General features: G+C 43.8%; 2 protein-coding genes, 1 long non-coding RNA gene and 1 other non-coding gene across 4 annotated transcripts; 1 reads left to right on the top strand and 3 right to left on the bottom strand.

Annotated features, from left to right (window-relative positions):
* Nucleotides 1–16,657, top strand: MCMDC2 (minichromosome maintenance domain containing 2). Its single transcript, XM_061995989.1, has 15 exons — nt 1–1,494; nt 1,582–1,712; nt 1,802–1,861; nt 2,186–2,381; nt 3,261–3,383; nt 3,586–3,693; nt 4,922–5,050; nt 5,543–5,774; nt 7,625–7,830; nt 8,153–8,319; nt 8,694–8,870; nt 9,338–9,480; nt 9,984–10,093; nt 10,542–10,718; nt 16,578–16,657. Exons 1-14 carry the CDS (start codon nt 1,395–1,397, stop codon nt 10,706–10,708), a joined length of 2,049 nt encoding a protein of 682 aa, XP_061851973.1. The 5' UTR covers nt 1–1,394; the 3' UTR covers nt 10,709–10,718; nt 16,578–16,657.
* On the bottom strand, nt 11,798–15,077 carry LOC133625343 (uncharacterized). Its single transcript, XR_009818664.1, has 4 exons — nt 14,605–15,077; nt 13,443–13,576; nt 12,505–12,610; nt 11,798–12,053 (listed from the first exon to the last, which is right to left on the bottom strand). It is a non-coding gene; the product is annotated as an uncharacterized LOC133625343 (long non-coding RNA).
* LOC133625409 (small nucleolar RNA SNORD87) lies at nt 12,134–12,212 on the bottom strand. The gene has a single exon (XR_009818717.1). It is a non-coding gene; the product is annotated as a small nucleolar RNA SNORD87 (small nucleolar RNA).
* Nucleotides 16,658–17,065: 408 nt separating the features above from the next.
* Nucleotides 17,066–22,232, bottom strand: TCF24 (transcription factor 24). Its single transcript, XM_061995735.1, has 3 exons — nt 22,175–22,232; nt 20,851–21,259; nt 17,066–17,949 (listed from the first exon to the last, which is right to left on the bottom strand). Exons 2-3 carry the CDS (start codon nt 21,232–21,234, stop codon nt 17,836–17,838), a joined length of 498 nt encoding a protein of 165 aa, XP_061851719.1. The 5' UTR covers nt 21,235–21,259; nt 22,175–22,232; the 3' UTR covers nt 17,066–17,835.
* Between the last annotated feature and the right edge of the window lie 2,463 nt (nt 22,233–24,695).

Consider the following 24,695-nt stretch of genomic DNA (forward strand, 5'->3'; position numbering starts at 1 on the left):
GTGCCATGTCACACACTGGAGTGCAGCCAGGTGGGGGTGAGGTGGCTGTGGCGGCTCAGATGAACGCAGTCACCCTGGTACTGGGACTTTTCAGACCTTTTAAGCTTAGGCAATGACAGCATTTAGTTCACCGTGACCTGGGCCATAGCTTGGTTCCTCATAGTCATGTGTGGTGTTATCTTCCTTCTAGCGTGGGAGATGCAGAGTCCAGAGAAATGCAGTGGTTAGCTGTGTGTGTTTCTTTGATCTTACTGGAGATTTCAAGGGATGGAGTAGTAATCACATAGGAATAATCCTAAAGAAACTGGAAAAAAAAAATCCCTAATATAAATTCTCTTTCAACTTGTGCTTAAAATTTGGTACTAAAGACTAAACACCACTAATGGCCCAAAACATAGATTTCTCAGACTGCTGCTACACTGGTATCCACAGGTATCCAGATAATTTCTCTCTGAGATGTTGGTATATTTGTCATCCTGAACCCAGTTCGGTGGATTCCTGCATGGGATCTACCAAATGCTATGAGCTTTGCTTCATTATCAACCCAATAATTCTGTGTCATCTCCCTTACTAGGTAGCTAAATCTATTTTTGAAGATTTAAGTGATAATTCATATTGGTCATCTACAGACAGGACAAAGAACACTTTGTAGAAGGAAGTCTGTAAGACAGTAAACCAGATATGTATGTACAAATTACCATATTCTGGCCTTAGTAATTTTTCCTCTAAGTTCAGCAATGTAGAGCTTAATTATATGAGATGTTACTTGAAGCAAAAATACAGAGATAACACACAGTGAAAACAGCACTGAAGAGCATGGTCAGCCTGCAAACCAAAACTGTAACTGTGAAAAGGTTGTATGTGAGAATCAGAACTGATCTTCTGTGTACATCAATGGAAGTAAGTGTTTGCAAGAACAACATCCTGAGTGCTACAAGAGGCAACAAAATAGTAGGAAAGTCAGATTTTAGAAAGGGAAAAGATGTTGCCAGATTTCAGGCTTTTAACAGCTATTGTATACTTTTCAGATAAGGGAGGTATTTGAGTCTTACTTTTGGCAGCTTGATTATACCTATAAACTCTATAGGGGAGGTTAAATTAAATGCAAGTGTTAATGAGTTAGGGAATTGGGCAGTGATTCACTGAGAAAACACTAGAGCATTCCGTAGGAATTTACATTGAGAATGCAGTATGCTTCAGCCACCAGAAAGAACTTTCTATTGAATTTTAAAGAATCCTTCAAGAACTGCATAGTTTGAAGAACAGACTATTTTCATTTCGTATGGCTTTGTTAATATGTACCTGTAGTATTACCATAGCATGGCCCATTCTAACATCATTTCTTCAGTTTCTTTCAACATTTTGATAAAGCCTGTGAAGATCCTTCTTGGAAGATGAATTGTGAAATACAGAAAATGAGGGAAGTTGCCCTTGTTTACCTTGACAGAAGTGGCGGCCTTCAGAAATTTGTGCACGATTGCAAAAAATACAACGGTATAATGCAGTAGTCTGTTGAGTTGATACATAACATTACACGAATCTCTCATTTAGTTTTATTTAAGGTGCTTTTTGCTCCTACAGACTCAAAACAAAGTTACGCTGTTTATCGTTTCATTATTTCAATAAATCCTTCTGATGTTGCTGAACTAGATGCAACTCTTGGAAACTACATTCTTCATAATCCTATACAGGGTGCACAGATTTTTCAGTCAGTAAGTATATGTTTGCAGCAGATAAAAGTATATCTTCTGTGTTTTAACTAGATTTTCTTTCCTAAAAGGAAGTTATTTCTCGATCACAGGTATGCTTCATAGCTATTAAAACATTATCATTAATTGATCAACTGCAGACAGAGGCCCAGGTGAGTCTGTGTTGTTTTCTTCCATTTAGGTCTTAAATTTTTAAGTGTGGTGAAGTATTAACAAATACTATTGTATTAACTTTTCCATTTCCATTTTTCCTTCGGTTGTAGTGTTCCTTGTAATTACAAATGGCTGGAAGTCTCACCCAACCGTACTGCAAGAATTTTGAGATAATAAATACAAAACCAATTTATTGACAGATTTTATGCATTTCTGATGGTTTTTTATAATAGTTCCATATCACACTGTGTGCAAGTAAAGCAAGTTTTTCTTTAAAAAAATCTGTATTTTTACAGTGTTATTGTAACTCTGTCTCTTGTTAGATTAGTATACTGCTGAAACCAACCCATTTGCCACCTTTACCGAGTTATGTTCTGAGTCTTTCTGCGTTTCCCTTTAATTACACATCTCAAAGATTTTATATGTCAGAAGGAATAGCGATTGCAATGGGAACTTTAACAAAATACACACAAGGAGCAAGATTTCTTTGTACTGAGGAAACCTGCCCATTTTCTGAAGGTAGTAAAAAAAAAATCGGTACTGTTTAAGCTTCTAAATAATTTTGGTAACAGAGGCTAAAAATCTAGCATGAAAAAGGCATCTTCCTATGCAGTCGTCTTATGTGCTTTTGTAATGAGCACAGCATGATATGTATTAATTGAAGGCAGGGCACCTTGCTAGTGGTTGCTCAGCATTATTAAATGAGCATAGCTATGCCAGTAATCCCTTTTCCTAATGCTGAAGATAGTTTATATGAGAAAAGATACGTTGCCAATATAATTTAATACATTTAAACTTATACAGTTAAGTAAATTTAAACTAAGTTTAATAAATTAAACTAGTCCAATACTCTTCCCCCCACCCTTGGAAACTGTTCCTGTTTATATAAAAATGCCCCAAAACAGTATGCTTAAGGGACCTGCAAAAGTTGACACAGAACAGTTTTGCTTTAGTAAGTAGCTGACTTACATGGAACTATTTCCTTCAGTGTTACTGAAGTGCTTGTGTCGTGTCAGGATTAAGCCTTAAATTCTTTCAGGCTGTTTTGTTTGCCCCTTCATTTAACAAAGGTCGTAAAATTATAAAAGAGATGTGAAATCCCAAAGTTAGGAGACTGCAGAACAAACCACAATGACACCTTTCTGAGGGCAGGTCCCTGGGTTTGTCCCTGCAACGTGCAGCAGGACCAGCCGCCACCTCCTGGTCAATGGGGCATCCCGTGGTACAGAGTGTTTGAGAGGAAGCACGGAATAGGAATGGATGGTCATCTGAAGAAACACTGGATAACTTTGGAACGTCATTACCAAGTGTTTTAATCGCGTATGTTCCTAATGGAAAATTTAAAACGAAAGCCATGTCCTCATTTTCATAGATTCAAGTATTTTTACTTTTTTTTAGGGTTCAGGTACATAAGAGTGCATCTGCCTGGAGCTACAGAATCTGCCACAGTGAGGAACGATTTTGTGTGTAGTTTGTGTTTGTCACCACTTCAGGAGGACATGAAATTTAGAGTACTTGGTGGTAGGATCTGTGTAGTTTTATTTTTACATCTGTTACTCTCCTAGTTCTGTTGCACAATAAGTAATCAAAATGGGTGAGTGGAAGAAGCCTCAAAATGCACTACTCATTAAAAACAAATCCACAAAAAACCCTCCAAGAACCCCCCCCCCCCCCCCGTACTATTTCTAAGAGACCTAACCTTTTCTTATCCTTTTTTTGAAAGACAAACAAATAGTCGAAATGATTGATGCACAAGTTCTTAATGCTTTGAAGGGATATTCCAATGATAAATCACATTTTACTATGCAGACATTTACACTTTTCTTGAGAGGTAAGCTGAATTTTGGAGTTTTGTCAAAAACGTTTCAAAATTGAACTGTGATGACAATTCCTTGCATTTTCCATATAGGTCCATTTCTCTGGATAAAATGGTGAAAGTAGTAATTTATATTGCAGTGTTTTAATAAAATGGGGACGAGGGTACATAAAATTAGAGAGGGGACTAGATACACAGGTGATTGAAGAGTGCATGTGGCAAAGCTCCTGTGTTCACTTTCACACCTTCGTTTGAAGAAAATCCCCTTTGCAGTATCATTTCCTAACTATTGCTTGTTTTTTCCTCGTTTCTCTTCCCTTTGGTCACGCTGTTTTGTACCACTCTTGCATTTATAACATCCTCCCTCAACCTAGCTGTTTTCCACCTTCCCATCGGGATTCTTGGCTTCTACTATGACTGCCTTCCACTACAAACATGAAATGATTTCTAATGGGAATACCCAACTACAGTCACAACTCACTAGCATACTTCCATCAGTTCTCTTTAAATACACCACTGCTTTTCCAAGTCTGTGGAATTACATGGTTCATTTCTTGAACACTGTGTAGCTCCGAGAGCGTAAGAAACACTTTAAAACTGACAGTATGCACCTGTTGTTGTAAAACAGAGTTTATGGATGAGATACTGAGTCGTGCAGGCATGAAATTTCCACTGGCTTGAGTGATCAGTGATGTTAGACAGAGTCTCACAACTGAGATCCATATTTGGTTGGACCCAACTCATTTCCAAAAACCTTTTTTTTTATTCTTCAAGTGCACAGAAACACAAAGGTGCCCAAAGATATTTGTGTGCCTTTTTGAAATCTGTTTAGTTTGCATCTCTTTTTTTACTTTTTGACATCTTACAGGACAGTAACTCACAATGGTGTCACCACAAGTTCCAGAGGGACAACGCTTCCTTGCAAACAGCTGTCTAGTTTTCAATGCCGAACTAAATGCATCATCCATTCTCTTTAACAGTGATCTGCTTTTCCTTGTGCAGTGTGTCTTCCTTACCTTTTGCACTAGTTATTGTGTGCATCATTTTATTCTAGTCCATTCTGGTGAAGCTGGTATCCAACTGTTGCTTTCTGCAGTTACATCATAAAGTTGAACTGTTCAGAATGAGAAGAAAAGTTTTCTGACCGTGTCTTTAAAACTGATTTATGCCTTAACACATCTGCAGGTTGCTCTCTCACATACCTCCCCCTCCCCCTTCTCTTTTTTTTTTTTCAAATTTCTAGATGAACTGGCCAATAAAATGAAAATAGGAAACCACTACAGGATTATAGGAATTCCAGCCTGTGTGCAAAATGGCTTCCAAGCTACAGCATGTATAGAAGTCAATAGCATACAGCTCTGTAAAGCAAACGGTAAGGAAGCTCCATTGAAAATTGACTTTAAAAGTTGGAAAACCTTCTAGAACAAAATCTTGAGAATTGGTACGAGTTTTCTATTATCTAAAGGTCCAGATTACAAAACCACTCTGGGACATTCCTCTTGCAGTCTGAAACGTATGCTTCCTGTTATTTGAGAATATCTTCTTTTGCCCATTTTCCATGTGTTAAGGAAACCACATAATTATTTCCTGCAGTTCTTCAAATTGGAAGGTACTTTGAAATAATACATTAAATAAACCCACTACTTCAGTTTGTTATTCCTTTCTTATTCCATCAGTTTTAGCAGATGTCTGCTACCTTTTTAGTAGTAAAATTAATAGTGTCAGATGTTTACATTCTGAATTTGTGCTTAGTACATAAATGTACTTTGTAAGTTTTTTATCAAGACTAGAATGATGGTTTTTCCAGTATACCTGCATAGCACTCTCAGTAAGTATTTGTTAACCTGTACTTTGTGTTCACTAGGTCCCTGTTTTGTCAGTGACAACTTTAAGTATCTGCTCTCGCTGACTTCAGGCTCCTGCTGGAGGTTTACTGCCATCCTTGCCAATATCTTTGCTTCTCAAGTTGTGCCACCAGGCACTCACAATACTCTTAAACTTGCAATATTGCTGAGTCTGGTACAGACATGTGAAAGAGAAAATGCAGATTATCTGGATCTGTTGATTGTGACAAGCGACACGCTAGTCATTGATAGGTAAAGAGATTCCTTATTTCTCACACAAATCAGAATTAAAAACATGAGTACTTCTTAGGATAATAGTATCAGCCTTACATGGAAAGCTAGAGGTTGAATTTTAAAAGAGTATTCAGGACTCACAATTTTTATCCCTCAGAGATTTGGTTTTTTTATATCAAGTGGTAAATCTAGATCAGAACTTCACTAATGATAAAGCCACTTAATGCTCTGGTATTGATCTTGGTAAGATTTTATTGCTAGCACAGTTTAGCAGTGCTCAGACAAAACATTCTTCTGAAATCAAAACTGAAGACTGTCCCAGAAGCTAGTAATGATAAAAGCAAAAGCCTGTACTGTTTAAATCCTGTGTCACTTTAAGCCTTTCCATCACAACTTTCTAGCCATCAGCATTTCCAGTTAATAAGCAGTGTGTAAATAGATGCTTACATTCTTATCACACTTGTAAAACCTGTACTGATAAGGTATCAAAAGTCAGGCACATCTGTACATAACGGTCATAAATCTGACTCTTGTTGCCTTCAACAAAATGTTTTTCTGTATTTATGCATATTATGTATTTACTCCTTCACATGACTATAAACTAACACGGTGTCCATGCTCAGCTTTAAATTTCCCTTAAACAAAATCACTTTCTCCTTCCCCAGCGCAAAATGGGGCTTCATTTTTAGTTTTGAAAAAGAGCTTTCAAAGTGGCATGAATTTCATTTTCCTTTCAGTTCAACAAATTCATTAGTATTGTTGTAGAAAAAAAAGTATTCTTAACCATTTAAAAACTTAGCTGTGCTGTCATTTGTACTGTCTTGCATGTGCAAGACATTTATTGCCAGTAGGTTGTCAGAGTAGGCATCTCCTACATCATCTTTCTAATGGCATGATAACCTGTTTACTAATACTTTTTAATTTAAAGTTTTCTCCTGGTTATTAATAGTAGGATAATTGTGCTTTGACATCTTAATATCATTAGGAGCCTTTGTGAAACCAGACAACTTGCAACCTCTTTCTGCCAAGGCACACATAGCACTGGGGGTGAAAAAGAAATGCTGGACCTGCTTTCTCAGAATTGGGATGGAAGAACTTGCAGGTTCCCAGCCTTCCCTTTTTCCCCAAATGTCCAGGATTACTAATCCTCTCCTCTTTTAAACCACTGAAAAAACTTCTCTAGAATGGGTATGGGAGTTAACAATATGGGGTTAAATTATAAGACTTTGGCTTCTTAGGTATCGTTTCTCTTGCAAACCCTGATTTGCCTCATGTTAAAGCTGTAAGGAATACAGTGATGTGGGCAGCTGTTGAAGAGAAGGCTTTGCCTTCTGTGTTTGTATTCAGTTAAGCATTTAGTTTTGACACTGGCTTTACATTAAGAGTGGGGTTTTTGTTGTTTCTAAGTAGTTATAAATACCATTATAAAGAACTTTATGCCATTATAAGGATTGTTCAATCTAAAGAAGACTGAGAGGGGAATCTCATTAACACAAGTATTTAAAAGGTCTATGTCAAGAGTATGGGGTGGCACTTTTTCAGGATGAGGGGTAATGGACAAAAGCTGAAACCCAAAAGGTTTCACTTAAACATTGGAAAAAACTTCTTTCCTGTGAGGGTGAGGGAGCCCTGGCATGGGTGTGGAGTCTCCTTCTTCAAAACCCACCTGGACACATGCCTGTGTGACCTGATCTAGGTGGACCTGCGTTTGCAGGGTGTTGGACTAGATGATCTCTAAAGGTCCCTTCCAACCCCCACCAGTCTGTGATTCTGTGAGAAAGTATTAAATATGGTATGAAGTTGTTAAAGTTTTGAAAACTGAACAATAATTTTAACAGTGGATGACTGACAATCATTTTCTCCTCTAGGCTTCTGAATTACAGCATATGTCTTCTGCCTCGTGGCATACGACACCCACCTTCCAGTGAAATTTTTCCTTCTGTGTCCAAAGATAAACATGGAACTGGACGTGCTAGTATTCAAGCTTGCAGTGCTGTGCTGGCTAAGGGTGGTATCTGTTACATAGGAGACTTGTCTTCGTATAGAAAGGATAAACTTGAACTTCTACAGTCTGGTAATGGCACACCTACTAACAAATGAGGGGACAGAACAAAACACAAAGATGCAAATTCATGGCTGGGTTTGTTCCCCAGCATACAGCCCTCAAGTGTGAAAATATGTCAGCTTTTTTTAATGAGTCTGTGTAACAAACAAGGACAAAAATGCCGAAGTCCTGTAAGGTGACGTTCACTGCACAGGCTGCACTCGAGATCCTTCTTATCACGACAACTGAGTGAAACACAGTCTCATGACTGGTTTCAGATAGCGTGTGTGGGACTAGAGTTTATTGTTAAACTATATGGATTAGCTAACTGATGTATTTTGTCCAATCCTAGTGCTAGAGAGCAGAACGACAACAGTATTCATTCCTGGGAAGAAGTATGGAGAAGAAGCTGACCAACAAGTTGCTGTTCCAGTACAGACCAATTTTTGGGCTTTCGTAGATGTGGATTCTTCCTCAAAGAAACATATACAAAAGGACAACTTTGTAATTGGACAGATGGTAAAGCCCATGCCTTGTTGTGGCAGTATCTGTACTATAGCAGTCATTTCTGGGTTTGGTCATTTCAACTTATACTGAAAACAATCACATCTGTTAGTATTTTCCAAAAAGTCACAAGTGAAGTGGCTTTAAGTCAAAGTATCTTTCAAAGTGAGCTAGCTTTCCCAAAAGCAGCTATCACTTATTTTGTTCAGAATAAACTTTGACAAGCTACTACTGGACCAAAATTTTACCATGTCTATTGTAGGCAATTCCCAAGCTAATCTTGCAAGGCCTTGTATATATGGATGGGGAACACTTCAGGCTGAAAAAGCAGTGGTGTTTATGCAAACTAATTGTGCGGAGGTTTTTCTTCTTCTGGGTCTTTTCTTCAGGACATGAGTTTGATTCCAGCTAATCTTCTGGATGGCTTTGGGCTTTTGATATACAGCGAGTTTCCCTCGTGTCGACTGTCCTCTCCTCTGGTACGCCATATCTTGAAAAAAGCCATTAACCCTGAAGCCATGCTGTACAAAGTCTCACAGCAGTTCAGAATGCAGGATTATGAGGAGGTAACAGATACTACTCCACTCTATCACCCTGTTTCTGGAATCAGAAGGTTCTCTCTGCATTCTGATGCTCATTTTAAAACCCATTATTACTCTCTTCCCTTCCCTTCCCTGTCTGTTCCCCACCTCCATTCCCACTAGCACTAGGAGTGTCATTGATAAAATCAACTTCATTCTTTAAAAGGCCAGCATAATAAATTGTTTGACCAGAATAGCTTACCAACAGTAGTAAAACTTAGTATTATGTTCTAAATAGGGTCAGCATCTCTGGTGTCATTCCAGGTTATTCTGTGTGATAACTGATAGATGCTTTGCACAGCTGGTGACAGGCATCTTTATAAAAACTATTGGTGGAATACGTTGCCCAAACTATATTACTATGCCCTCTGCTATGTTTAAAAGATGTGAAAAATGTAAATTCTTTACTTTCCAGTTCAACATTTAAAACATATACCACCCTCTGTCTCTAGTTTATTTTGTTTGCTAAGAATCTTCATGTTGAACTGAGCTCAGAAGCAGAAAGCCTCATTCAGGGCTACTACCTCGCAAGTCGCAGAGTGAGAAGAGATTCTGTTCATGGATCAACATTATCAGCATCTGCACTAAAACTTCTGTATGTCCTATGTTTCTTAGTACAGAAAACATCTATGTTTTGAACAGAAACGGTGGTAACCTGCTCACAAGCTTGTGTGGAATAAAAATCTAGTCAAGTCTCAAGTTTGGGAAAGTAAAAGCATAAGGAATCTTATTTACCATTTATAGATTGGTATTGCAACAAACCCTCAACTTTTAAGAACTGCTAGGCAACAAAAGAGCGATTGAAGAAACAATTACCACTATTAGGGCTGTCTAAAAGCTTTGTATTACACAAATGCAAAAATAAAAGCATCATTAACAGCAGATAATATGCCAAGTGCCACTGCACACCAGGCTGTGCTGTCAGCAGTTAAGTGTAACTGCACAGTATTTGGGGGAAGTTTCCACAGGTGAAGTATGGAAAAAACCCCCACCTGCTCCAGTGTCATTTTTTGATTTACGAAAGTACCCAAAACAAGGCAATACATACTGCATTCATGTCTGCAACACTTATTTGACATGCTTATATTCATCTCTTAGAATCTCACTATCTAAGGCTCACACTAAACTAAGTTTAAGGAAGAAAGTACTTGAGGAAGATGCATTGATTGCCATCTTGTTACTTGAATCATCTCTTACCCTAAAACATGGTAAGTAACGCAACTCCAGTCTTTCATCTTAGGTGCAGAGTTTTCATGTGTCAGTTTGAAAACAAAAGTTTGTATCAATTGATTTTAATAACAGTTAATTTAAAATCATAGTCCTGAAGTGCTAAAAACTGGTATTAAGAGTCCCAGTGCCTTTACAGTGGCTTGAGGCATTGCTTCTCTGACGTTGGTCCAGGTTGTACTAAAGCCAAGTTTCCCTCCCTGGGGAAATGGAAGACAAGGCTGGGTGGGGGGTCTTTTATCTATCACCAGAATCAGATTTGTTCACACAAAAATTTGGCAGAGACACAATAATTATGATGTAACACTTAAAAATGGTAACACACAACTTGGCAATTGCCAAGTCATCTGTGTCACGAGACTTTTTTTCCTTCCAAGTCCTAGCAAAGTGTGAAGTCTTTTAGCATGTCTTGCTTTCCTCTTTGTCTAGGCAAGTCTGCATTATGCATAGCACCAAATCCTATATTTCCATTTGACCTCACTGATGAAAACTCCCTGCAACAGAGAGATGGTTACCTCATGGAGTGTCATCAGCAACTGCTCAAGTTTATTGGTGCCTATGGCCCAGGAATGCACATTAACACTAATGAAGAGTAAACTTTACTCTGTAAGTAAAGCCTGAAGCTTCTACTTTGGGTTTTTGGAGAGACTGCAGTTAGAAATACAAAAATATTTAAAATTTCTGCTGTGTGAGAGCGTTCACTGCTATTTTGCTAAGGAATAAAGCATAGCTGACAAGACAAGTTTTGTGACAGTGTTGGAAGGCAGGAATGACATCTCCATCCTGGGAAGCCACAGTCTCAGAATAAAGCCACCTGGGAACTTCCTGGCTACCACTGCTCATCCACAGTTAAGTGACAGGAGTACAAGGATTCTAGTAAGATTACAGCTATCAAACCATGAGTTCAGAATCTAATGTTTCAACTGCATGAGCTCTCTGCAGTTGTTGCTTCTTTTTCAATGCCAGTGAGAGTTAAATAGTTTCAAGTACATTAAAACTCTTGTTCTACTGTCAGCTAGCTTTCTTAAGTTGTTATGCCTGTTTTATAGAAGCATCAACATACTATTCCACGTCTGTGTCTTAGTTTTACATCACAGCTACATAACATTAAACCACAATGCCACTGTGTTCCTGCAGTCTGAAAAGAAAAACCCCAAACCACAAGAGTATTTCCCCATTACTTTATACACACTGCAGGGGATGGCAGAACCCTACAGAAAAGTGAAAAGTTACTAGACATGCTGGCAGGCAGCTCAGGTCAACTCCACTGCAAAAACAACTGTAAAGAAGATGTAGAGAAGACGAGGTGTCTGAGCTAGAGTGTGTTTCTCCCAACCACAAACTTTCCAGTACTTTATTCTTCCTAGAAAGAATATAGCAGTAGACAGAATACTGAGCAAGTTTCCCATCCCAGATGTTACAAAAAAAGCAACAAAAACAACTGCCTAGACTTCCTGTCAAATCCAGACCAGCTGGACACCAAGGGCTTGGTGTGACTCCTACCCAGTAAGTCATCCAGCAGGGCCATGGTGCTTCTGTTCACAACCTCAACAGAAAACTACACTTACTGAAAACAGAAATTCCAGATTTTCTATGTATGCACGTTGCTTTGGAGATCAACAGAGAAACTGCCACCACTAACATTGTAAACACTCATTTACACAAGATAACACAAGTTTTCCTGTATGTCTTAACGCATGATTTATTCAATTTTCATCCATTTGTTACATAACTCTAAGTTCCAAGAGTTTGCACAAGGCCACTTCCCTTTCTCGAGGGATGCTCTCACCCAAAATCCATTCAAGGATTATTCACACATTTTCCCCAGAGCAACTCCTCTGCCGTACTATTGAATCAAGCGGGATTTCTGAGGAGCAAGAAAGGCCATCGCTGCATTTCCAAGGGCAGCAGAACTCCACATGTCAGGCTCCTGTTTTCAAGCTAAAAAAACCAAACATTTTTAAAATAAGTGAGTCAGTTTTCTTGTATCCCTATCAATTTGCCACAAAGTCATTAATATTACTGGCACTTCAGATTCAAAGATACACATCAAAAACCACTCAGATGGGTAAACGGCAAAGATTTCATCATCATGCCAGCAAAATTACTCCTACAACAGACTTGAATGGAGTCCCTTGACATAAGGAGTTAAGGTATATCCTTAGAAAACAATTCTGCAAAAAGGGCAAAGCTTTTTATCCTCCCTCCCCAGCTTCTCCCCATGGTGTTCTAAGCAAAGATTAGAAGACTAAGTAGTAGTTGAAGTAAAGGACAGCAAAGGCAGTCAGTAGTGCAGAAGGGTCCTTGGCTAACAGTCCCCAGTGCCAGCTGACAGCAGCCAGCAGAGCCCTGCCAGGGAGCAGTGCCACAGTGCACTAACAATGCGACTTACTTTCTCCAACAGCCACCCTCCCAGATGTGGCTGGGCTCTGCTGTCAGCTGCATGTGCACACCTGCGGCTCCAGAACAGCAGAGCAGATCACCTGGTGGTGTAGCACCTTGAAAAGAAAAACATAGAATCAGAAATGATAGTAGAAAAAACAGAGGGGGAAGGTCATGCTGCTCAGGTGGCACATCAGATACAACAGTGTTGCTCATCACAAAATTCAGTTGGGTAAACGGCAACAAGTCCTCATCACCATGCCACCATACACCCCCTTCCCTCCCCAACTCCAAGGCTGCTGCCATTTCCTTGCATGAGACACAACGGCATGTGGCACGTTTGTCTCAAGAGCTGCACTTCAATAAGTCAAAGTAGACCTTGTCTTTAACAGTTAAGGGCAGAAAGGATTCAGTATAGGCCAAGAAAACAGGAATAAAAGCTCTTTTTGAACACAAAAATGCAGGGCCCTCTCTGCCATTGGAGCTGAGGCTAGATGACAGGTATCTGTCTATAGGTGAAGTTCACTGCCACTGTTGCCTTTCCCTTTGGGATAAATTCCAGCAGACTGAGCCAGTCAAGTGCCAGCAGGGATGGTCATTTGAACACACTGCTTTTCAGTTTAGCTTTCACTTCCAATGAGCATGTCACCTGTTAATTCTTCAAAGCATAAGTCATGTTTCTCGCCCCAGTTAAAAACTAGACTCAAAGCCTCTCCCCTCCAATTCCTTTGAGATTCTCAGATTGTACCTGCTTTGTTCTGGGGAGAAAGCCTTAGAGGCCACATAGCCGTCCCAGTATCTTTTGCTAGGATTACAGGCTCTTAACCCTACATGCAAACAGTCGTTTGCCTTCCTGTTCCATACATAAGAAAATTTACAAGCCATAGAACAGCTTCAGAACTGCAGACCTGGGTTTCAGGAGGCTTTCCTCAACATTTTTATACGTACAAAAAGAAATAACTACTTCAATAGCTCCAGGATTCACGTGACATCTTTCTGCTCACAAGGTAACAGCAGGGCAGGGTCCAGACAGAAGATTCTCAAAGCCAGTAACAAACTCATCTCTGAACTCCACTTGCTGCCTGCAACAATGAAAAGAGATAAAAGATGTTTGATTGGGAGAACTCCACTGCTGAACCAGCAGCAGAACCATTCATCAACATTTCTCTAGGGAAAAGTACACCAGTTGAAGAAATATCAGCCCACTGAGCAGTCTCTGTGCTGGTTCAATCATTACCTGGGAAGAAAAGCTACAGGCAGCATCAGTAGAGAGTGGGGTTAAATATGGGCACAACCATTTTACCTGAAACAAGTCCCAAGACAAAGAACAACCAACAGCAAGACTATGGCACTGCTGCAGAGGAGCAGCTGTCTCTGGGGAGAGGAGCATCCTAGCAGGGTACAGCCTTCAACCCTGGTTCAGGTGCTGCACTCTGAGGAACTTGCTGATGTGTTCTTCTGTCAGCTGAACTAAGGTCAGCACGGACGCGAGGGTCTGGGCAGGACAGCATTGCTGCGGAGACTGCCGAGACCCCCAGAGCCCTGCCCCTGCCAGGACCCACGGCTTTGGATCTGTGTTTACAACCCAAACAGGGCAGAATCAGGGTCACCATACACCACGTGCTGAATTCCCCAAAGGTAAAAAAGGCAATTTATCTTTAAAATCGGGACAAGCATTGGCTGATTAAATGGTTATTAGCAAAACCAAGTCTCTTTGGATGCTCGATATGTCATTATTTCGAAGACCTGATGACCCTGGAGACACCTCAACCACCTCGGCTTGCCTGTGGAGTGGCACATACTAATTATGTCCACCTCGGTGTCCCCAGACAGGCACGGGACCCCTGACAGCCTGCGGGGCCAGGCAGCCTCAGCTGCTGCGGGGTCGTTAGCACACGGCGCCCACGTTCGGCACCGGCGCCCCGGCGCAGATAAGGCAGCACTGTGGTGACTGCCGCAAGCCGTGGCTTATGCTCTTTAGGGAGCAGTGCCGGCAAGCCAGCCCCTACATTCTCGAGTTTATAGTCTTTAACTTGTCAAAATCGAGTTTCTCACACGAAACAGCAGAGGACATTTCTAAACCTTCCAAGATCACAACGGGAAAACTCACTCGACTGTTCGGACGAGCGTGTGCTGGGGCCGACGAGCTGCTCAGGGAGGCGGCGGCAGCCGGCTGCAGCCGAGGCGGTCGGGGCGCTCCTGCCGCCCTGCGGGAAGCGGGCCGCCGGCCTGCCGCTGCCAGAGGGGCCGCACGGCGCGACTAGACCCAGCGGCCCAGGCTACCGGTCCGGCACCGGAGGCTGGGGCGCTGCCGGAACAGCTCACAAGCTCCGGTGTCACCGTACGGCGGCAAGCCCCGCCGCCCCCGGGCCAGCCCCCGCCGCCAAACGCTGCCGGGGCCGCTCGGTAAGCCCCTCGCCTTGCCAGGAGCTCCGCCGGCCTGAGGCGCCCCGCCACACACGCCATGGCCCCGGGCGCGGCGCAGTGCGGCCACTCACCCCTCCCGAGGGCCGCAGGGCGCGCGGAAAGGACGGCTGCGCGCGAGAAGCCCATTAAATAGGCCGCGCGCCAGGGGCGGGAAGGCGCGCGGCAGCACGGCGGCGCTTTGCGGCGCTTGGGGCGGCGCCTGGGCCGGAGCGGTGGCGCCGGCGTTGTCCGGCCCGGAACCAGTGGCCTGGTGCCCGGTGCCGTGCGCGGCAGCAGCTCGGAGGCCGGCGGGGAGGAGGGAGTCGGGCTCTCGGCCGCCCAGGCTGTGTCCTCACAGGCCCGCGGGGGGCACGTACGCGCTCCCGCGCCTCGGCTTTCCGCTCTCCCGCCTTCCCCGAACGGCCCGCGCCGTTCGGACCGGCAGCAGCGGGGACTCTTTGCCAGCCGCTGTACGGGTGTTCTGTCCGGGATTCAACCAGAGGAACACCCGCGGCGGCCCAGCAGGGCGGTATCACCACGAAAAGTTTATTCCAGGCGAGTTAAGAAAGTAAGCGAGGCTCCCTGAGGTGGAAGCAGCTCCGCTCTCTTTCTGGGGTGTTTTATATACAACCGTATTCTTAAAGCCCTTTTCTTAAAGCCCTCCGTTCTCACTGAATAATCTTGTCTTGCAGAACTCAGAGCCATGGAAAAACCACCTTTTTGGTGTTGTCGTTCTCTAGTTTACACAAGCACAATGAGCACTTTGTCCTAAAGGCCCCTAAGGGAAGGGGAAAAGAGAGGAGTGTTTGGCAGGGCGTGTGTGAAAGCAATGCGTGGCTGGAGGGCGCAGTGTTGGAGTTACAGCGGTGTGTAGGAGGGAAAGAAAGATGTGTAGGCAGCAACAGGCGGGTGATTCGCACGTGGCCCTGTGAAGTTTACCTGACCCATCTCTCTGAAGGAAAAGCTGTGAGGCCCTCAGGGGGTTTGCTGAGATCTTTCTTTAAGGTGCTTCATGCAAAACGGCTGTTTTTGCTAGTAACTTGTAAACACCATCGATTTTGATTCCTAAATGCACTCCTGTTTCCAAGCCAAGGCCAAACTTACATTTCAGTACACAGGGGTACGAACTGTTCCAAAGAAACACTCCTGGAAAGCCTTGCTGCTACCTCACACTTTCACCTTACCTCACTACCATCACCTTTACAGCTCCTTCATAGCTCCTCATGTCACCTTTACAACTCCTCGTAGCTCCTCGTGAATAACTCCCAAGTACAAAGCTATCTCAAGAGGCTGTGGGAACCCACTCTGTACTGCTATGGGAGGCAAGTATGGCTCCTTTAGTTAAGTCACTCCTCTTCAGGTAACAGCTGATACTTGTCTCTGCCAAACTGTCTTTTTAAAAGTACATACTGTTTTCCGTGAAATACAGTACTTTGTGTGGTTAAAGGGTGTTCTGGCTATGTAATTCTTGTAATAAACCACTTAGAAGAGTTTCAATCTCTCTTCATTTCAACTATGGAAAGTATTTCTGCTATTTAAAAGAATAACCTTGTCAAAAGCTCAGAATAGTGGAGAGCAGTCCCAAATTTTACCACACTTTACATCTCCCAACATATTCTGAGTGGTTTTTTCCTCTTTCTAAATGGCTCTGCTAATTTTTTATGGACGTCTCCACAGCAGAGGGCTGGTTTTCTGTGACACTGGACACTCAACACGCCATGAGATGCAGTGAAAGTCTCAGCACCTCTGAAAGACCTCCCAACTTTGGCTCCAGAATGAAAGCGAGACCATGATTTTTTTATAGATATACATATAAAGGTAGTTCTTGCTAGTACATGTGTTCTCCTTTTCTGCCAAATGTCATTTTGAAATGTAAACTGTGAAGAAGGCCTCAGAAAAAAGTTACTGTAAATGCTGAACGTTGCTGTTAGGAACTGTCTGTCCCATACAATCAGAAACTGATACAGATTTTGCGGCTCCATAAGTATACGATGTCCAATGAATAATATTTAATTAAATGCTTACCTCAGCAATAACAAGCGATATGAGAAGTACAGTGTTTCACGGGACAGATACATCAAATAGCATTTGTGCATTTAGTTTCATCTTTTCTTGCCTAAATGTATATGTTTTAAGCAAAACATGTGCTATGAACAAGCCAACTCTTCGGGTTTATTTGCTTCAATGCACGAACCTGCTAAAGGACAAGATAAGGGACCTGGAGCAGAGCAGTAGCTGCACTGGGGTAACGCTGCAACACATATTAAACCCCGTAACATGCAAAGCAACCGCAGGAATCACTACAAGAAGTAACGGCAGAGTGGTTTGTGGTTGTAGCGCATTGCACCCTCGGCACGCAGGACAGATCTCAGCACATTTTTTACTGGAGGTGAACGTGCATCCATGTTTTGAGGAGTAATGGCCTACATTTCAGATGATGGGTCAGATGAAGCCCCAACCCGAGGACTGTGGTCAGTGGGATTTCTGCCATCAACTTTGAGCAGCAAAGACAGCACATGCAGGATGTCAACCGTGATTCTTAGACTTTGCCTTCCACCTCAGCCTGGACTGCGCTGCCCTTGGCCAGTTCTGCATCTCCCTCTGTTGTAACCCCTTCCCCACTTGTCCCCGAGGGGCTGGGGTTACCAATGCCACCAGCAGCTCTGCCTCTGTGGCTGCCCTTCATGTTAGTGCTGGCTGCACTCACCTTCTCCCAGCCCCTGAGCTCAGAGCCCTGCAGTCTCCTCTATGATAAAAACCCATGATACGTCCCATTAACTTAATGAGGTATTAATTACATTTAAGATTTGATTCCTTCTCCTCTACAGACAGTATTTCTGGAATTACAGTTTGTCTGTAGATAAGTTTTAAGTTAAATATATATAAGGTGTGATTAATAAATAAGTTTTTAATTATTGTTTTCAAAGCGAGGCGATTAGATTTGTGAAGCTGTTGATGTTTCTCCTTGGTTCGCGCCGTCTCCTTGCGCCGAATGAGTCAAAAACTGTCCCGTGGCTCCGATGTATAACCGGGAACGCATCGGCCACTTCTGCAAGACAAGAGACAAGCACAGTGCTGAGTCAGACAGACAGGAGCGCTGCGCTCTGGGTGCCACTCAGCAAAGCCCTAAGGGTTGGTGGAATCACAGCACATGGGAACAGGAAACACACTTGCTATCGTCAGAAAATTCCCCTCTTGTCACTTGTTGGAAGATGTCGTGAGAAGCTGGGTAAGGGAACCCTAGCCTGAATCTTTTCTTTGGTAATTAATCATGAGGCACAGCTCCCAAAGTCTCTCATGACCAAACAGGCAGGAGCAGGCCGTGCTGATCTGTCATCACAGTTTGCACAGTGGATGCTCTGTTGATAGGATAAAACACGGCATTCCTCTTTATGCTGCCAGGGATGCTCTGGGGATACAGAGTAGTGGAATTGGTAAGGATGGAAAAGACCTTTAAGATCATCGAGTCTAACACAGCACTGCCACATTCACCACTAAACCATGTCTCATGTACCACATCTACACAGCTTTTGAATATCTCCAGGGATGGTGACTCCACCACCTCCCTGGGCAGCCTCTTCCAGTGTTTAACAACCCTTTCCATGAAGAAATCTTTCCTAACATCCAGTCTAAACCTCCTCTGCTGCAACTTGAGGCCATTTCATCTTGTCCTGTCACGTGTTACGGGGGAGAAGAGTCCGACCCCCACCTCACCACAACCTCCTTTCTGGTAGCTGTAGTTCTCTATGAGACCTATGATATGGCCTCAGCCTCCTTTTCTCCAGACTGTGACCACAGGGACTGCAGCTCTGTGTGCACATCCATTCATGCCAGCTGCCCCTCCAATACTGGCCACAACGCAGGGGCTGCTACAAGCTGTGTTAAAGGGAATTCAGTATAATTGCTGCTTGGCGATACCACCTTGCTCTTTGTCAGCTCCAATGATTTCAGATGGGATGACTCCTCTTTCCATTCATTGGTTATTGGAATTCTGTGATTCTGTGACTCATCAGTTACTTTGGTGTTGAACATGTCTTCTCATAGCTCACGTTTCTTAACTCAAGCAAAATCCTGACTACCACCAGCCCTGCAGTAAGGGTGGCTACAGTGGGGTGTCCTTCCCCTGGGAGGAAGCATCGAGGTGAGGTCCTTAGAGAGGTGGACGTTTGACAAGACTTGTCATACACATCAGATGCAAATATAAACAAAACACAGCCAGCAAGCTGTTCCAAAAGAATACAGTTTAAGGAGCTTTTGGGAACAGGCTAACACCTTTCCTCCAAGTAGTGAAAGAGAGCTCTAAAAACTAGCAGGGCTTAATACTGCAGTTAAATCTCAGCTCTTCTATTTAAAGACATAATAAAGCAGCAGCACATACTCCCTTGGAAAGACTGTACTGTAAGTCTTTTTATTTCAAGAATGATGTTATGAATTCATCACCAATAAAACATCTGAGTCTAAAGTCATTAACCATATTTTGTGTTCTGTGTACACACAACTGTGCTTGGATATCTGACTTTCCTCATTATTTGTATTTACTGTGCTTGAAATATGAGTGCAGTTAAAGTCCTTATCTCTACTGCTTGTCTCATATCCTGCACTTTGGGGTGGTTTTTTTCCAAGCCTGTACAAGGATTTGCCTGTAACACTTCTAGTGCCAGCTAAAAAAAAAAATATAATTTACTACCAGGAATATTAGAAAGATTGGTTAGACTCAAAGAATCTTTATGTAACTCAATACAGGTAAATGGTACATAAATAAGATCATAAAAAATAATTGCTAGGTGAATCCAGCATTGCTATATTCCAGTAGCCTGGGAAATGTGTGTCTGGATCATTTAACTGCTGTAATGACTCTTCAAAAGCATTTTTCTGCCAGCAACAGTTGGCAGCCAATAAAAAGTACCATGAGACCTGTGTCCTTTCACTCTGACCAAGGGAACTAACAGAAGCTACTTAGAAGTTCTTTTGAGATACATCACTATATTTTCTTTCCTTAAATTATAGCCATCTTCTAATTGATGTACCGGTTTTGCTTTTTCAGTAAGCCCACTAATCATTCAAATGGCCTCAGAAGCCTACGTTCACATCATGCTTTTTACAGCAACCTACGCTGTGAACAAGAAACTCTCTGTGAATTAGTCACTTCATAGGAATTAGAGATTACTTCACAAATTAATCTTAATTAAATCATTCTGAATTCATCAGAGTCTTTAAAAAAAAGAAAGAAAAGGAAAAAAAACCAAGAAAAACACTCCAGTGCTCTAACTCACTCCCTGAGACCAGAGCCAAAGAAAATATCCCGCGGTATTTGAGTCCCGTCAGTCACTGAGCAATGCATTTGAAACCAGTTTCCAGCCCCAGGTCCTCTCCAAGAGCAGCTCCCCTCTCACCTCCCCTGTGCCGTTTGTTTTGGATGACGGGAAAGAGGGAATACCAACTAGACGAAATAAATGCATCAGAAGAGCACTCTCATGGAAGGAATTAGCAGGTGGCCAGTAATTAACATCACCTTTTACACCTCGGCTGCCTTGGCAGGAGGGCCAAAGCAAACCCTGCCACGGCTACACTCAATGCTGTGGGACCACATTTTGCCTGACCACGCACTTCCCCCCTGCTGCCACCTCAGATGAGTTTGATGCGGGACCAGTTGGGGACCCAGAAGGTGCCTGTACCCCTCTGCATTCACTTCCAGGGGACTGAGTCCCACTGGGTTTGGACTTCGCACTAGATTCCATGTTTTTGTGCGAAGGTTCTGAAGCTGGAGGGACAAAGCCAGTGAGCTCCAGGGCATTTCCAGCTGGCCCCTAGCACCCAAGAGGCATGGTTAGTCTAGGCACTCTTTAGCAAGGTAAATAAGCTTGAGATCTTTAGTTTCATGCAACCACCTTTAACGCAAATTTACTTCTTCACTGAGAGAACGCGGCACTTGTTCCTCAGGCTTTCCTACCTTGACAGGGTGGAGGTATCCATCCCCTCGCAGGGTACTCAAGTTCTCTCCCGGCGACTCTTCCTCATCCTGAAGGCTGCGAGTGAGGTGTGCGATATAGGTGGTGGCCAGGAGGAGCACATCCAGCTTGGAGAGCTTGGTGTCCGGCGGCACGGAGGGCAGAGTCTTCTGCAGCTCGAGGAAGGCGTGGCGCAGGGTCTGAACCCGGCTGCGCTCCCGAGCGGCGTTAGCGGCAGCGGGCCTGCCCGCGGGGGCCCCGGCGCGCTGCCCGGCCACCGACGGCGGGCAGCAGCTGCTGCCGGCAGCGGGACGCGGCGGGGAACCGGGCTCCGCACCCGGGACGGGTCTCTCCTCGCTGCTCTCTGCCAAGCGTCCGCAGTCCATCGGTGACTTCCCAGCGGGGAGGGGCCTGAAACCGACAAGAGCATCCCTAAAGCCGCCCGCCGCGGTGCGCCCGGGCACACGATGCCTCGGAGCAAAGATCGGCAGGCGCGCGAGTGCTGCTCGTGCCAGGGAAAGCCCGCATGCAGCTGTGCCAGCTGCTGCTCCGCTCGCTGCTTAGCGATCAGATCTCACACGCAGGTACAGAAACAGAAGTTGAACTTTGCCCAAAGGCTGGTATCTAATGGGAGGGAGTGTTGACAATTTTACACATAGAAAACTTTTTGAGAAGCTCAGAGATCCCTTCTGAGAAAACCCCACAGGCAACGTGGGGCAGCACTGCCACAGTAGTTCCCACTCACAACCAACTAAAAGTAAGGCAAAATGTGATTTATTTTAAAAAGATATTATTTGTATAATTTGGCATGTGGGACTGTCTATATATTTTCTATTTAGCTGCAATAATTCCATCAACAGTCTTAGAGGTGCTCGGGGCTCCGTGGATTACAGAAAGAAAAGTAGGGATTTAAGATGCAGCGGTGAGTGAAGCCATAGCACACAGTACTGAGCGGCTTTCTGAAGGGCTAAACTCGGTCCATGATTTTAAAAGACCGGGAACCAACTTCTCCTGTCCTCCCACCCCTAATGTAACTAAAAAAATTCCCACACTTATCCTTTATCTTCTCCATTTTCAAACTTTAAACATATCCTGCAAGCTGTAATTTGGCCATTGGGGGGCAAAAGAACCTTTTAAAAAATGACAAAAAAAACTTTTGAGCACAGCTGAAAATAATGACCGCAAGGTCTTTCCCCAGTTCTCAGCAGAGACAGTCAATCAGCTCTGCTTCCAAGAAAACTCAGTCCTTTAATTCATTCAATCACAGAGTAAAACGCCATTCAACAACATTCCTCGAAGTGCAGCCCTTCCTAGTTAGAGTAATACCTGAGCCGCTGTCCTCAGCCACGCAGCCCTTGGAGGCGTCGCAGATCCCGACTTTCACGGCTTGGCAGCAGCTGTTTCTGTGATGGCCCAGCTAGACAAAAAGGGCATGAACAAGTCACTGAAACTTTTAATTTCATTCAAACACTACATGATTTTAAAAATTTAAACAAAATCAATACATGTAAATGACCTAAAATGATCTAAATTTATAGGAATTAGGCCTTGATTTTGCAAAGCATTTCAACCACACGCTGAAGTCTCACTGACGTCCCTCTGTAATTGTGGCTGGTAACAGTAAAAAAACCCAAGACAATTAACTAAGACAAAGATTTCTAGGAGAGAAGAGGCAAGGTTTCCAAAGAATCCTTTTTGTAATGCTCTGATTTGATGGTATTTAGAAAACATGATTATTTCAGGTGTTTTATTGTGATTAATTTGCTGTTAATCAGGCTCACAGAGTTTTATCAGGTAATCTTCCCTTAAATAGTAGCACAATTTGGCCTTGAAATAGTTTGTGAATCACTCAGTGTGTGTTAGAACTATAAACCAAAGGGGGGGAAAAAATCTCATTATTTTTTTTATTGTGACCTTTATGACCAAGATAAAATACACTTCACATTAAGTTTACATGTCCTTGTCTTGACTGGGAGCTGAAAAATGGTCTTGCAATTGGCTATTTCTTTTAAACTAAGTTCCCACCTGATTTATTTTCTTCTTGTATTGTCTCATTGTGTTAAGGCACAGTCAGATATAGATGCATTTTAATGGAAAAGAAAATCATCATTATTTTCATTGCAGAGTCAAGACAATCATGAAAACTAGTAGAAGAATCTATCAGTTTATGGTTATCAGCAAGACTTCTCATTTGCCATCCCATCGAAATCCCTCGGAAATGAGGATGCCTTCCCTGGTTGCCAGAAGAGTCCGAATTACTCAAAGACACAGTCAGACTGGGTTAGCATAAATACTTGCTTGGCTACTGATGTGCAGGACTAGGGCTGCTTTCACTGCAGTTTTGATTTTGGTGTATAACCAGGTTTAGAATGCCTGTGTGACATACAGTACATAGAAGCACACATACCTAAAAACCTCATGTCCTCGGCTGCCCCTCAAAGTAGGAGCTTCCCGTGTAGGAGCTTTACATCTACATGGGAAGAAAACCTGGGCCTATAGAAAAAAAAGACAAAATCTCAGCCGTGGAAAGAAAACATTTCCCTCTGAATTAGTTTCTTAACAATTCCCAACAAATCCAAACAGCAAATGTCCCGGGAAAATCTGCTGCGCCGAAGCACAGGGTCTGCTGTAGGTGTGTACATGTGTGTAGCCAAAAAGTGCTGCTTCCTTTGCCACGGGAGTGTTCCTCAGGCGCTAGGGCTGAGCAGCTCTGTCTGCTGCACACTCTGTGAACCGAGGACTTGCCCAGACCTCGCGGTCCAAAGTAACTGTTGCTGAAAACCAAATAAAACGCCTCTGGGCATCAGCCAGCTTCCATATCACCTCCTTTACAATTTTTACAAGGAAGAGGCTTGTTGTTTAAGGCAATTGCAATCACGTTTTTGCAAACGCCCATTAGCTGCCCGGTGTGTGGAGAAACCTGGAAATGGGGGTGTCAAAGTAAGAGTATTTCTATTATTTCTAAAGCATTTCTGTTGCGGTATTTCCAACGCAAGAAGGTACATTTTCTGGGTTTTGCATGACATTTCAAAGACGTGGTCGGTTTTAAATCTAATTAGTTCACCACAGAAAACAGTACAACACTTATTTTAGTCTTACATTCCACGTGACTGAAGCGACGATGAAGGCAACCTGCCCACACGGAGAAGGAAAAGACGGGAAACGCCACAGCAGAGCACACGAACTGAAAGAAACAGGTGGAAACCTCCGATAAACTTGTTCGCAGCCTTTTCAGTTGTTCCTTGGAGAGAAAAAAAAAAAAAACAGAGCGAATTTGTATTATTTTGCATCGGTTTTAAAAAGACCTTGCCCTTTGATTAACTCCGGTAAGAGATAACGAAAACACTTTCTCTGAAGCAGCGAAATCGAGACTTGCCTGTCGGTGCGCGGAGGATCCCTGCCGCCTCCCGGTCCCGCACCCCGCCGAGTGGACCCGGCTCCCTGCGGCCTCGGGGCGACCGAGAGGAATCCCGCAGTTCCCGGACCGGGGATGAACTTACCGGTGCGGTGCGGGACGGCGCTGCCCGGCGAGGCCAGGCGCTGTCCGGGGCGGCCCGGCGCGACCAGCCCCGCGACGCCGCTTATAAGCCGCGTCGAGCCGGGTCGTACTTGGCCGCCCGGCTCCCCCCGCCAGCCCGGGCGGCAGCACCCGCCCCTTCCCGGGCGGGCGGGTCATTAATCATAGAGCTGTCGGGGGGCTGCCTTGCACGACGCTTCCCCCCCGCCGCCCCTGGCCCCGGCAGCACCCGGGGGCGGTCCGGGGCTGGTGCGGGTCCGGGGGCGGGCCGGGGCTGGTGCGGGTCCAGCGGCGGGCCGGGGCGGAGGGAGCGGCCGCGCCGCCGCTCTT

Source organism: Colius striatus, chromosome 4 (assembly GCF_028858725.1).
Source record: "Colius striatus isolate bColStr4 chromosome 4, bColStr4.1.hap1, whole genome shotgun sequence".
Lineage (NCBI taxonomy): Eukaryota > Metazoa > Chordata > Aves > Coliiformes > Coliidae > Colius > Colius striatus.